Source organism: Manis pentadactyla, chromosome 10 (genome assembly GCF_030020395.1).
Source record: "Manis pentadactyla isolate mManPen7 chromosome 10, mManPen7.hap1, whole genome shotgun sequence".
In the NCBI taxonomy this organism is placed as follows: domain Eukaryota; kingdom Metazoa; phylum Chordata; class Mammalia; order Pholidota; family Manidae; genus Manis; species Manis pentadactyla.
In genome coordinates, this window is record NC_080028.1 from 64,322,821 (window position 1) to 64,335,739 (window position 12,919).

Consider the following 12,919-nt stretch of genomic DNA (forward strand, 5'->3'; position numbering starts at 1 on the left):
TAGTTGTCATTTATAGTTTGCCATTCATACAGCAGGTATCATTATCTGTGATTATCATCTAACTTACCTAATAAGTGGGAAGCTCTCTAAGAATGGGGATTACATCTTCATTGCTTTTTTCAGTAATGCTTTGTACTGTCTTTGTTTAGAGATCTTCTTCATCACTAAGTAGAAAATGCTTAGTCCACACCCTGCTGTAAAGCAGATGCCGAAAACATGTCTGTTGAATGAATGAATGGTTACTGTCCGTGGTATATACTGTCGGTGTATGGATATCAGATCTCCTTTCCTGTTTCATGTGCCCATCTCCGAGCTCTCACTGCTCTGCTCATGACATACCAGAAATCCTCTCCAGAGGACTTCCTTGGGCCGCTGGAGCTGCCTCACCCACATGCTCCAAAACCAAGAAGTGCCTGGGATTTTATGCCTTTCCCTTGGTAACCAGTGTCCAGTGACAGAAGTACAGGAGTATGGAAGTCTAGCTCTCATGCTTCAAGGCAGCTGAAACTTAACCAGTGCAATTACACTCTAGAGCACCCTTAGGATTAGCAGTAGGCCAGGACTTTGCCTGAGTTGCGTCCTTGCTTGGCTTTCTACCTTGTCTTGTTTCCTACCTCCCTTGTAGATTTCTTCTGGGAACACTTCCTTAGTAACTTACTTGTACACTCATCCTTTCCTTAAGATCTGCTTCTTGGGAACTTAAGACATTGCATGTTTATAAACAGTTGTGTTAAGTTCTGCTATTGCAGGTAATATCTCTTGATAGTTTTTGGTTTTATACCACCCACCAAAACTGCAGGTGACTGAACTTAATTTGATATTTGACTGGGTTGTTAGGTGGGAAGTAGCTTCACAATTACAGTAAATTGTTATTGAATTTAGTAACTATCTTACTGAATCATTGAACTTTCTAACATAAGGTCAGAATATCGTTTCCTTAACATTGATTATTTTCAATTATATGCATTGTTCTTTATCCATAAGCAAAGATTATAAAGAGTTCATTGTGTAATCAATTTTTATGTGATTGAGTACAATTTTCTTTTGTCTTGCTGTTGAAAATAAATATCCATTTCCACCTACTGAGTAAACTATTTTCTTTTTAGTGACTTGAGAAGTATGCAAACTTCTTTATCTGTAAAATGGGATTGGAAGTAATATGTTTTCAGACCGAAAAGCACTTTAGCAACCAGCTGGTGGCCAACACCTTCATTTTATAAATGTGAACATTTGAGACCCCAAGAGGTTAAATAATTTGTCCAACACCACCCAGCTTTGTTAGTGGCAGAGCAGGACTAAAACCCAACTCCCAGGCTGCTGTGCTCTCTACTGCTCCCTGGAATGCACATTTCTCATTCACAGAATTGATGTGAGGATTAGGGACTACATCTGTGAAAAATAGATGTAGCCTTTGGAAAGAAAGATGCTCGATAGTTTTATGAAAGCATATGAAAACTAATCTCATTTAACCTTTTCTGTACAATTGTTAGTTTTGTTGTTTTATGTTATTTGCCTCAGGCTTCTTTTTGGCCAAGGACTAGATAATATACAATGCTTGATTTAAAAATCAATAGTAAGTGTCTGGATTGTGTTAGAAATATGAATTACATTAGCGAGTTTTTATTTTTTTTTAATTTTCAAGACTATTTATTTATTTATTTGAGAGGGCATCTCTCATATTTATTTATCAAATGGTTGTTAACAGTTAACAACAATAAAATTCTGTACAGAGTACTCAATGCACAATCATTAATCCACCCCAAGCCTAATTCTCATCAGTCTCCGATCTTCTGAAGCACAACAAACAAGTTCTTACATGGTGAACAAATTCTTACATAGTGAATAAGTTCTTACATGGTGAACAGTACAAGGGCAGTCTTCACAGAAACTTTCGGTTCTGATCACGCATTATGAACTACAAACAATCAGGATGGGTATGAATATTCGTTTGATTTTTATACTTGATTTATATGTGAATCCTACATTTCTCCCTTATTATTATTATTTTTAATAAAATGCTGAAGTGGTAGGTAGATGCAAGATAAAGGTAGAAAACATAGTTTAGGGCTGTAAGAAAGCAAATGTAGATGATCAGGTGTGTGCCTATAGGCTAAGTATTAATCCAAGCTAGACAAGGGCAACAAAACATCCACGTATGCAGAAGATTTCTCTCAAAACAGGGGGGGTGAGGTTCTAAGCCTCACCTCTGCTGATCCCCGATTTCTCACCTGATGGCCCCCCTGCGACTGTGCCTGTCTTAGGTTGTTCCTCCCTTGAGGAATCTTACCCGTCTCTGGCTAACCAGTCATCTTCCGGGGCCATACAGGGAAATGTAAAGTTGGTAAGTGAGAGAGAAGCCATATTGTTTGAAAAGGTAAGCTTTTTACTTCTTTGCAGATTTATGCCCTGTGGGTTTTATGCCCAGCATTTGTCTTGAGGTATCTTTACCACTGGGAAGAATTATGATACTCGGTAAATTCGATATGAGGCACGAATTCTATTTAAGGGTTGTAATTAGGAAGGAAGAAGAAAAGCTATAGAAGTAGAGGCGGAAGAAAACATGGGGAGATTGGTTATTTCTTTGACATATCTTCTTGTAGAGTAACTTAAGCATGTATAGGTTTTAAACTACTAATTAAATTGCGCACACACATTAACATAATAGGAATACAGTTACATAACCAAAGCAGACCTACAATTACCAGCCATCTCCAGTGAAACCAAGAAAACCAGCTAGGCACCCAAAGCATTTGTGAAAACTTATCTATGATATGATGGATATTGTCTAACTGAATTTGAATAGTTTGAGAAAAATCAGAAAATTTAAAACAACACATTCCTGGGAATTGTTCACATCCCATATGTTCTTTTAACAGTGGATAGTCTGTAGTCTCAAGATTTTGGAGTGCTGCAACTTGCACTTCTCCTAATTCTTGGTTGAGTTCCAACAGTATAGATCCATTCAAATTTGTTATTTTACTGTATGCACAGACCACCTTACATATATCCTTCTTCATTCCAATGGCAATTCCAGGAACCAGTGGGATGAATGCAGCTACAACTGCAACAGCGCCAGGATCTTTGTTGACGTTTTTTGATGATCATCTTCTGGAATGACTCTTTCAGAGTATGTTGATGTTGGAACTTCTTCTTCAAATCGTATCTTATTTTGTTACCTGGGTAGCCAAATTGGGCTTTGATCCTCTGTATAAACACAAACAGACCCTTTGCCCACACTTTGATATGCTCTTTATACCGTTGTGAAGAACTTATTGGATTGGAGGTCACCACACAGGAACTGCTTTATTTCTTTATTTATTTATTTTAAGAGAAGGGAATATTATCAGAAAAATGTACTTCCATAGCTGATTATCTGACACCCTTTAAATGATCAAAATTAAGGATATTTAAAGCATGCATTAATCGTTGATTTACAGTTAGTTTTATCCTATCAGGGAGTAATCCCCCTTTGTTTTTTTTATCATTAATTTACAATTACGTGATGAATATTATGTTTACTAGGCTCTCCCCTATACCAGGTCCCCCCTATAAAACTCTTTACAGTCACTGTCCATCAGCATAGCAAAATGCTGTAGAATCACTACTTGTCTTCTCTGTGTTGTACAGCCCTCCCCTTTCTCCCACCCCCCCTTTATGCATGCTAATCTTAATACCCCCCTTCGTCTCCCCCCCTTATCCCTCCCTACCCACCTATCCTCCCCAGTCCCTTTCCCTTTGGTACCTGTTAGTCCATTCTTGGGTTCTGTGATTCTGCTGCTGTTTTCTTCTTTCAGTTTTTCCTTTGTTCTTATACTCCACAGATGAGTGAAATCATTTGGTATTTCTCTTTCTTCGCTTGGCTTATTTCACTGAGCATAATACCCTCTAGCTCCATCCATGTTGCTGCAAATGGTAGGATTTGTTTTCTTCTTATGGCTAAGTAATATTCCACTGTGTATATGTACCACATCTTCTTTACCCAATCATCTACTGATGGACACTTAGGTTGCTTCCAATTCTTGGCTATTGTAAATAGTGCTGCGATAAACATGGGGTGCATCTGTCTTTTTCAAACTTGAGTGCTGCGTTTTTAGGGTAAATTCCTAGGAGTGGAATTCCTGGGTCAAATGGTAAGTTTATTTTGAGCATTTTGTGGAACCTCCATACTGCTTTCCACAATGGTTAAACTAACTTACATTTCCACCTGCAGTGTAGGAGGGTACCCCTTTCTCCACAGCCTGGCCAACATTTGTTGTTGTTTGTCTTTTGGATGGTAGCCATCCTTACTGGTGTGAGATGATATCTTATTGTAGTTTTAATTTGCATTTCTCTGATAATTAGCGATGTGGAACATCTTTTCATGTGTCTGTTGTCCATCTGTATTTCTTTTTTGGAGAACTGTCTGTTCAGTTCCTCTGCCCATTTTTTAAGTGGATTGTTTGTTTTTTGTTTGTTGAGGTGGGTGAGCTCTTTATATATTTTGGATGTCAAGCCTTTATCAGATCTGTCATTTTCAAATATATTCTCCCATACTGTAGGGTTCCTTTTTGTTCTATCGATGGTGTCTTTTGCTGTACAGAAGCTTTTCAGCTTAATATAGTCCCACTTGTTCATTTTTGCTGTTGTTTTCCTTTCCCGGGGAGATATGTTCAAGAAGAGATCACTCATGTTTATATCTAAAAGGTTTTTGCCTATATTTTTTTCTAAGAGCTTAATGGTTTCGTAACTTACATTCAGGTCTTTGATCCATTTTGAATTTACTTTTGTGTATGGGGTTAGGCAATGGTCCAGTTTCATTCTCCTACATGTAGCTGTCCAGTTTTGCCAGCACCATCTTTTGAAGAGACTGTCATTTCGCCATTTTATGTCCATGGCTCCTTTATCAAATATTAATTCACCATATATGTTTGGGTTAATGTCTGGAGTCTCTAATCTGTTCCACTGGTCTGTGGCTCTGTTTTTGTGCCAGTACCAAATTGTCTTGATTACTATGGCTTTGTAGTAGAGCTTGAAGTTGGGGAGTGAGATCCCCCCCACTTTATTCTTCTTTCTCAGATTGCTTTGGCTATTCGGGGTCTTTGGTGTTTCCATATGAATTTTTGAATTATTTGTTCCAGTTCATTGAAGAATGTTGCTGGTAATTTGATAGGGATTGAATCAAATCTGTATATCGCTTTGGGCAGGATGGCCATTTTGATGATATTAATTCTTCCTAGCCATGAGCATGGGATACATTTCCATTTGTTAGTGTCCCCTTTAATTTCTCTTAAGAGTGACTTGTAGTTTTCAGGGTATAGGTCTTTCACTTCTTTGGTTAGGTTTATTCCTAGGTATTTTATTCTTTTTGATGCAATTGTGAATGGAATTGTTTTCCTGATTTCTCTTTCTATTGGTTCATTGTTAGTGTATAGGAAAGCTACAGATTTCTGTGTGTTAATTTTGTATCCTGCAATTTTGCTGTATTCTGATATCAGTTCTAGTAGTTTTGGGGTGGAGTCTTTAGGGTTTTTTATGTACAATATCATATCATCTGCAAATAGTGATAGTTTAACTTCTTCTTCACCAATCTGGATTCCTTGTATTTCTTTGTTTTGTCTGATTGCTGTGGCTAGGACCTCCAGTAATATGTTGAATAACAGTGGGGAGAGTGGGCATCCCTGTCTAGTTCCTGATCTCAGAGGACAAGCTTTCAGCTTCTCGCTGTTCAGTATAATGTTAGCTGTGGGTTTATCATATATGACCTTTATTATGTTGAGGTACTTGCCCTCTATTCCCATTTTGTTGAGAGTTTTTATCATGAATGGATGTTGAATTTTGTCAAATGCTTTTTCAGCATCTATGGAGATGATCATGTGGTTTTTGTCTTTCTTTTTGTTGATGTGATGCATGATGTTGATGGATTTTCGAATGTTGTGCCATCCTTGCATCCCTGGGATGAATCCCACTTGGTCATGGTGTATGATCCTTTTGATATACTGTTGAATTTGGTTTGCTAATATTTTATTGAGTATTTTTGCATCTACATTCATCAGGGATATTGGTCTGTAACTTTCTTTTTTGGTGGGGTCTTTGCCTGGTTTTGGTAATAGGGTGATGTTGGCTTCATAGAATGAATTTGGGAGTATCCCCTCCTCTTCTATTTTTTTAAACTTTAAGGGGAATTGGTATTATGTCTTCTCTGTGTGTCTGATAAAATTGTGAGGTAAATCCATCTGGCCCTGGGGTTTTGTTCTTGGGTAGTTTTTTTATTAGCATTTCAATTTCTTTACTCGTAATTGGTTTGCTTAACTTTTGTGTTTCTTCCTTGGTCAGTCTTGGAAGGTTGTATTTTTCTAGGAAGTTGTCCATTTCTTCTAGGTTTTCCAGCTTGTTGGCATATAGGTTTTCATAGTAGTCTTTAATAATTCTTTGTATTTCTTTGGAGTCTGTCGTGATTTTTCCGTTCTCATTTCTGATTCTGTTGATTTGTGTTGATCCTCTTTTTCTCTTAATAAGTTTGGCTAGAGGCTTATCTGTTTTGTTTATTTTCTCAAAGAACCAGCTCTTGGGTTCGTTGATTTTTGCTATTGTTTTATTCTTCTCAATTTTGTTTATTTTTTCTCTGATCTTTATTATGTCCCTCCTTCTGCTGAATTTAGGCCTCATTTGTTCTTCTTTTTCCAGTTTTGATAATTGTGATGTTAGACTATTCATTTGGGATTGTTCTTCCTTCTTCAAGTGTGCCTGGATAGCTATGTACTTTCCTCTTAAGACTGCTTTCGCTGCATCCCACAGAAGTTGGGGCTTTGTGTTGTTGTTGTCATTTGTTTCTATATATTCCTTGATCTCTATTTTGATTTGTTCGTTGATCCTTTGATTATTTAGAAGCATGTTGTTAAGCCTCCATGTGTTTGTGAGCCTTTTTGTTTTCTTTGTAGAATTTATTGCTAGTTTTATACCTTTGTTTTCTGAAAAATTGGTTGGTAGAATTTCAGTATTTTGGAATTTACTGAGGCTCTTTTTATGGGCTAGTATGTGGTCTATTCTGGAGAATTTTCCACGTGCACTTGAGAAGAATGTATATCCTGTTGCTTTTGGATGTAGAGTTCTATAGATGTCTATTAGGTCCATCTGTTCTACTGTGTTGTTCAGTGCCTCTGTGTCCTTACTTATTTTCTGCCTGGTGAATCTATCCTTTGGGGTGAGTGGTGTGTTGAAGTCTCCTAGAATGAATGCATTGCAGTCTATTTCCCCCTTTAGTTCTGTTAGTATTTGTTTCACATATGCTGGTGCTTCTGTGTTGGGTGCATATATATTTAGAATGGTTATATCCTCTTGTTGGACTGAGCCCTTTATCATTATGTAGTGTCCTTCTTTATCTCTTGTTACTTTCTTTGTTTTGAAGTCTATTTTGTCTGATATTAGTACTGCAACCCCTGCTTTCTTCTCACTGTTGTTTACCTGAAATATGTTTTTCCATCCCTTGACTTTTAGTCTGTGCATGTCTTTGGGTTTGAGGTGAGTTTCTTGTAAGCAGCATATAGATGGGTATTGCTTTTTTATCCATTCTATTACTCTGTGTCTTTTGATTGGTGCATTCAGTCCATTAACATTTACGGTGACTATTGAGAGATATGTACTTATTGCCATTGCAGGCTTTAAATTCGTGGTTACCAAAGGTTCAAGGTTAGCCTCTTTAGTTTCTTACTGCCTAACTTAGCTCGCTTATTGAGCTGTTATATACACTGTCTGGAGATTCTTTTCTTCTCTCCCCTCTTATTCCTCCTCCTCCATTCTTCATATGTTGGGTGTTTTTTTCTGTGCTCTTTTTAGGAGTGCTCCCATCTAGAGCAGTCCCTGTAAGATGCCCTGTAGAGGTGGTTTGTGGGAAGCAAATTCCCTCAGCTTTTGCTTGTCTGGGAATTGTTTAATCCCGCCATCATATTTAAATGATAGTCATGCTGGATACAGTATCCTTGGTTCAAGGCCCTTCTGTTTCATTGCATTAAATATATCATACCATTCTCTTCTGGCCTGTAGGGTTTCTGTCGAGAAGTCTGACGATAGCCTGATGGGTTTTCCTTTATAGGTGAACTTTTTCTCTCTAGCTGCCTTCAAAACTCTTTCCTTGTCCTTGATCTTTGCCATTTTATTTATTATGTGTCTTGGTGTTGTCCTCCTTGGATCCTTTCTGTTGGAGGTTCTGTGTATTTCCATGATCTGTTCGATTATTTCCTCCCCCAGTTTGGGGAAGTTTTCAGCAATTATTTCTTCAAAGACACTTTCTATCCCTTTTCCTCTCTCTTCTTCTTCTGGTAGCCCTATAATACGGATATTGTTCCTTTTAGATTGGTCACACAGTTCTCTTAATATTGTTTCATTCCTGGAGATCCTTTTATCTCTCTCTATGTCAGCTTCTATGTGTTCCTGTTCTCTGGTTTCTATTCCTTCTGTGGCCTCTTGCATCCTATCCATTCTGCTTACAAATCCTTCGAGAGTTTGTTGCACTTCTGTAATCTCCTTCCTGGCATCTGTGATCTCCCTCCGGACTTCATCCCATTGCTCTTGCATTTTTCTCTGCATCTCCATCAGCATGTTTATGATTTTTATTCTGAATTCTTTTTCAGGAAGACTGGTTATGTCTCTCTCCTACTCTGGTGTTGCCTCTGTGATCTTCGTTTGCCTGTAATTTTGCCTTTTCATGGTTATAGAAATAGTTTGCGGAGTTGGAATGAGTGACGGCTTGAAGAACTTCCCTTCTTGTTGGTTTGTGGCCCTCCTCTCCTGGGAGAACAGCGACCTCTAGTGGCTTGTGCTGGCCAGCTGGGTGCAGACAGGGCTTCTGATTCCTGCCCGGCTGCTATGGAGTTTATCTCCGCTGTTGCTGTGGGCGTGGCCTGGCTCGGGCTGCTGCTCCAGAATGGTGGAGCCCTGTTGGAGGGGGAGCGGTCTGGAGGATATTTATCTCCATAAGGGGCCTCCATGCTCCCTGCTGCACAGGGGGTTAGAGTGCCCAGAGCTCCCCAGATTCCCTACTTCTGGACTAAGTGTCCTGCCCTGCCCCTTTAAGACTTCCAAAAAGCACTCACCAAAAGAAAACAATAACAACAACAACAACAAATTAAATAAATGATTAAAAAACAAAAACAGAAACAAAAACCGCTTGCTTTTTTTTGTCTTCAGGTGCTGGCCTCAGGCACCCGCTCACCGGTCTTGCTGCCCTGTTTCCCTAGTATCCAGGACCCCACGCATGCACTGTGTCTGCACTCTGGTCCGGATGGCTGGGCCTGGGTGTTCAGCAGTCCTGGGCTCCCTCTTCTTCCCGCTCCGACTCTTCTCCTCCCATAGGGAGCTGGGGGAAGGGGTGCTCGGGTCCCGCTGGTCTGGGGCTTGTATCTTACCCCCTTTGTGAGGTGCTGGGTTCTCGCAGGTATGGATGTGGTCTGGATGTTTTCCTGTGTCCTCTGGTCTCTATTTTAGAAAGAGTTGTTTTTGCTATATTTTCATAGATATATGTGGTTTTGGGAGGAGATTTCCGCTGCTCTACTCACGCTGCCATCTTCCAATTGACCCTCTACTTTAGCTAGTTTTGAAGCCAGGAGCGGTTGCAGATGGCCTTCCAGAATGGTAATCGTTTGTGTACATGAAAAGTTTTTTATTCCTACTTTGCATATTGGCAGTAAGGACAGTTGGTTCCAAAGAAAAGACAGAAGCATAAATTATATTTTTTTACAGTTTGGTAATACTTCCAAAGCTTGATGCAATGTGTTTTTAACAAACCATGAATTTCCTTTCCTGCTGAGCCCCCTTATCCTGCCTACTTTCAGCATAGTCAGGGAACCATTAATCTAATCCACCGTACCTTCATATCTCTAGCAAGCACATGTAAGTGATAACTGAATATTTATTTGATGCAAGTTGTATAAATCTTCTCCATGTCATCTTATAAAGCAAGGAAATTGTGAGTTACACAGTTTTGTTACTTTAATTGTTTAAGTTTGGTTCTTTCAGCCACAGCATGCTTTGATGTATGAACAAGAATACTGTCCAATTTTTGTATTATTACAAGTGATTTGTGTAGATTCCTACATGAAGGGTTCAAATTTGAGCACTAAAAGACTAAAGTAACTTTTATGTATATTTTTAATTAGGTACGATTATATGCAAGACCTGATGCCATCAGAAGAGGATCCGGGGACTATGCTCTCCATATAACGAAGAGATTAATAGAATTTTATGAAGACTACTTTAAAGTACCCTATTCCTTGCCAAAACTAGGTAAGAATTTTCTTGGTATTTTATTGGAAGGGCTCCTTGAAGGTGGATTTTTTTTCCCACGCATTTATTTGAGACATCCAGAAGCATGAAAATTCCAAGGGTAATATATTTAGAGAAGATAAGCATGAAAAATAATTTCTTGAGGTAAAATAAAATTTAGTGTTTTTACGTCTTGCCAAGAAGCCCTCATAGGCATTAAGAAAGGCATTATGTAGGCTTAGGAGTCCAAAAGATAACCCAATATCTGTCACTTGAATATGTTCTGGGGAGGGGTCCTTGCCAGCATCTCATTTAATCCTTACAACTTCTCTGTAGGAAGGTTCTGGTAGAACATCTTCCACCCGAGGGAACTGAGTCTCCTGAGGTCTTCCATTCATTCAGACAGCCAAGAAGTGAAGGGACTGTGATTTAAAGTTAGGTCTTGTTGACTCCCAGAACTATTCAGTATACTTCATACTGAGAAGGCACTCACTTGTTAGTTTCTCTTCTTATTTCTCACATGTTAGACCTCAATAATAGAGTTATCCCTTAGATTATTTTTCTTCATATTTTGAACACACAGAGTAAATAAAAAAAAAACAAGACAGAAGGGAAATAATGTAATAATGGAGATTGTGTTCACCATGAATATTCTTACATATCTTTCTTTCCCAAAGAGAATATGTTCAGAAATTGTTTGTTGAGTGAATGAATGAATGAATGAATGAATATTGTTATCCTAATTTGAATGAAGCTGCTGCTTGGGGAGCACAGTCTGACTTTCCAGGGAGTTAGAGAGGGTACACACAGCCACTAGAAATGCTGAAATTATTTTTCCTTCTCAGAAAACCTGTTTTGAAATATTTCATCACAACAGTGCTTTGTTCCCCTCCCCTCTCCCCTTCCATTTTTCTTCCCAAGAGTATTTTAGATCAACATCCACATAAAAGTTAATGCTCTTTGGCAAGAGTAAAGTGCTTACCTGATAAGAAGTGTTAGCATTTTAACCACAGGTTCTCTTTGAAGAACTGGGCCTGTTTCATTTAAGTGTCTGCCTGCTGTGTAGCCTTATTGGTCTTAGAATGAGTAGTTCAGGAAGTAGATAGAATAGTTGATATTGTTATCAATGAGTGTGGCATACAGTTTTAATGGATGACATCAGAATTCTGAGGTCTTTTTGAAATACATGCTCCTAGAATCCATAAAATTTTATTGCAAAATTCTAAACAAAATTTTATTCAAATAGTATCTATGTTTTGTCTCATTCTATTTTCTTTCTTTTTTCCTCTCTAAATCAACTCCCCTATTAGAATCTGTTACACTGAAATCTCTCTGATAGGCACCAACTCAGGAAGGGATATCTTATCTCCTTTGCATGGGAGGTGGCACTGTTCTCTACTCCAGGTGTAAAACTGGCTGGGGACTTCCCAGCTTGACCCTAATGTGAAATTCACAATGCCTGTGTAACAAGTTCAGCAAGAAAAATAAACTGCAAATCTTTGTCTGCTTCAGACCAGTAATTAGTAGAGGAACTCAAATCTGTAACTTCAGGGGGGTTCCATGTAACTGTCAGCCTACAGCAGGAAGCTTCTCTGGTCCTCTCTCACTCAGGAGTGAACCATAACAGCTTTCATCTGGAGAGAAGAGCTTTGTTCACTGTCACTATTACTTGTTAAGCTACCTTATGGAGTATATAATTGATTGATTTGACTTAACCCAGCACACTCCTTTTTATGTATCTAGGGGAGTTACCACAGCTCATGACACTGTGTAAAATTTCTCTTATGGTTCTGCTTACTTCATATATCTATAGATGTTTTGATCTATATGTTAATGGATTTATAAGTATGCCTTCTCTATACTCCTTTCATAAAAATTCCTAAGCACAGACACATTCTGGCAAATCCTTACTTTCCACTGTACATAATGAATTATATCTGACATAAATTCTATGGGAACCAACTCAGTCTTTGTTAATGGTGCATGTAGATGCATCCTAGTTATCAGCTGTGTCTGCCTTGACCCTTCAGATCCAAGATGGTTTTTAAGACTGCCCTTTCTCTCTCCCATCTCTCTTTCCCTCCCTTCCTCCCTTCTTTCCCTCCTTCTTCCTTCCTTCCCTCATTTATTTAATACGCATTTATTGAGTACCTCCCATAGACACTTTGATGTGATGCGGATACAGAAGTGAATAAAAAAGGCAAAAATCCCTTTCCTCCTGGGGCTCACATTCTATTAGGTAGAGGCAAACATTAAATCAATTATTAACACATATAGTGTAACAGATGGAGATAAATGTCTTTAAGAATAAAGCTATAATACAGGGCAGATGGGGCATGGGAAAAGGGCTAAATTTTTTAAATGCTTGAATACAGAAAGCTTCATCAGGAAGGTGACTTTTGAGCAATGAACTTAAGGGAGTGAAGGAGTAAGCCAAATGGATACTGTGGGACAAGAATTATAGGCACAGGGAACAAGGCACCCAGACTTTGAGATGGGAACTTTGTTGGTGTATTTGATGAACAATCAAGAGGTAAGTCTGGAGCAGAGTAAGAGGTGAGGAATAGGAGGTGAAGTCCAGGAGCAATGGGTGAGTAACAGATCATAGAGAGCCAGCAGGCTGTGGTAAGCATGGGCTTTTATTTTTTTGTCCCGGGTGAAATGGAAATGGACAGTGTTCAGC

At 38.7% G+C, this 12,919-nt stretch overlaps 1 protein-coding gene across 1 annotated transcript in view; it reads left to right on the forward strand.

Annotated features, from left to right (window-relative positions):
- The window catches only part of TRHDE (thyrotropin releasing hormone degrading enzyme), a 395,556-nt gene that overhangs the window by 117,313 nt on the left and 265,324 nt on the right, over nt 1-12,919 (forward strand). Inside the window, exon 3 of the mRNA XM_036930808.2 lies at nt 10,131-10,257. Within this exon, the coding sequence (XP_036786703.1) occupies nt 10,131-10,257 (127 nt within the window). The remainder of the gene's footprint in view (nt 1-10,130; nt 10,258-12,919) is intronic.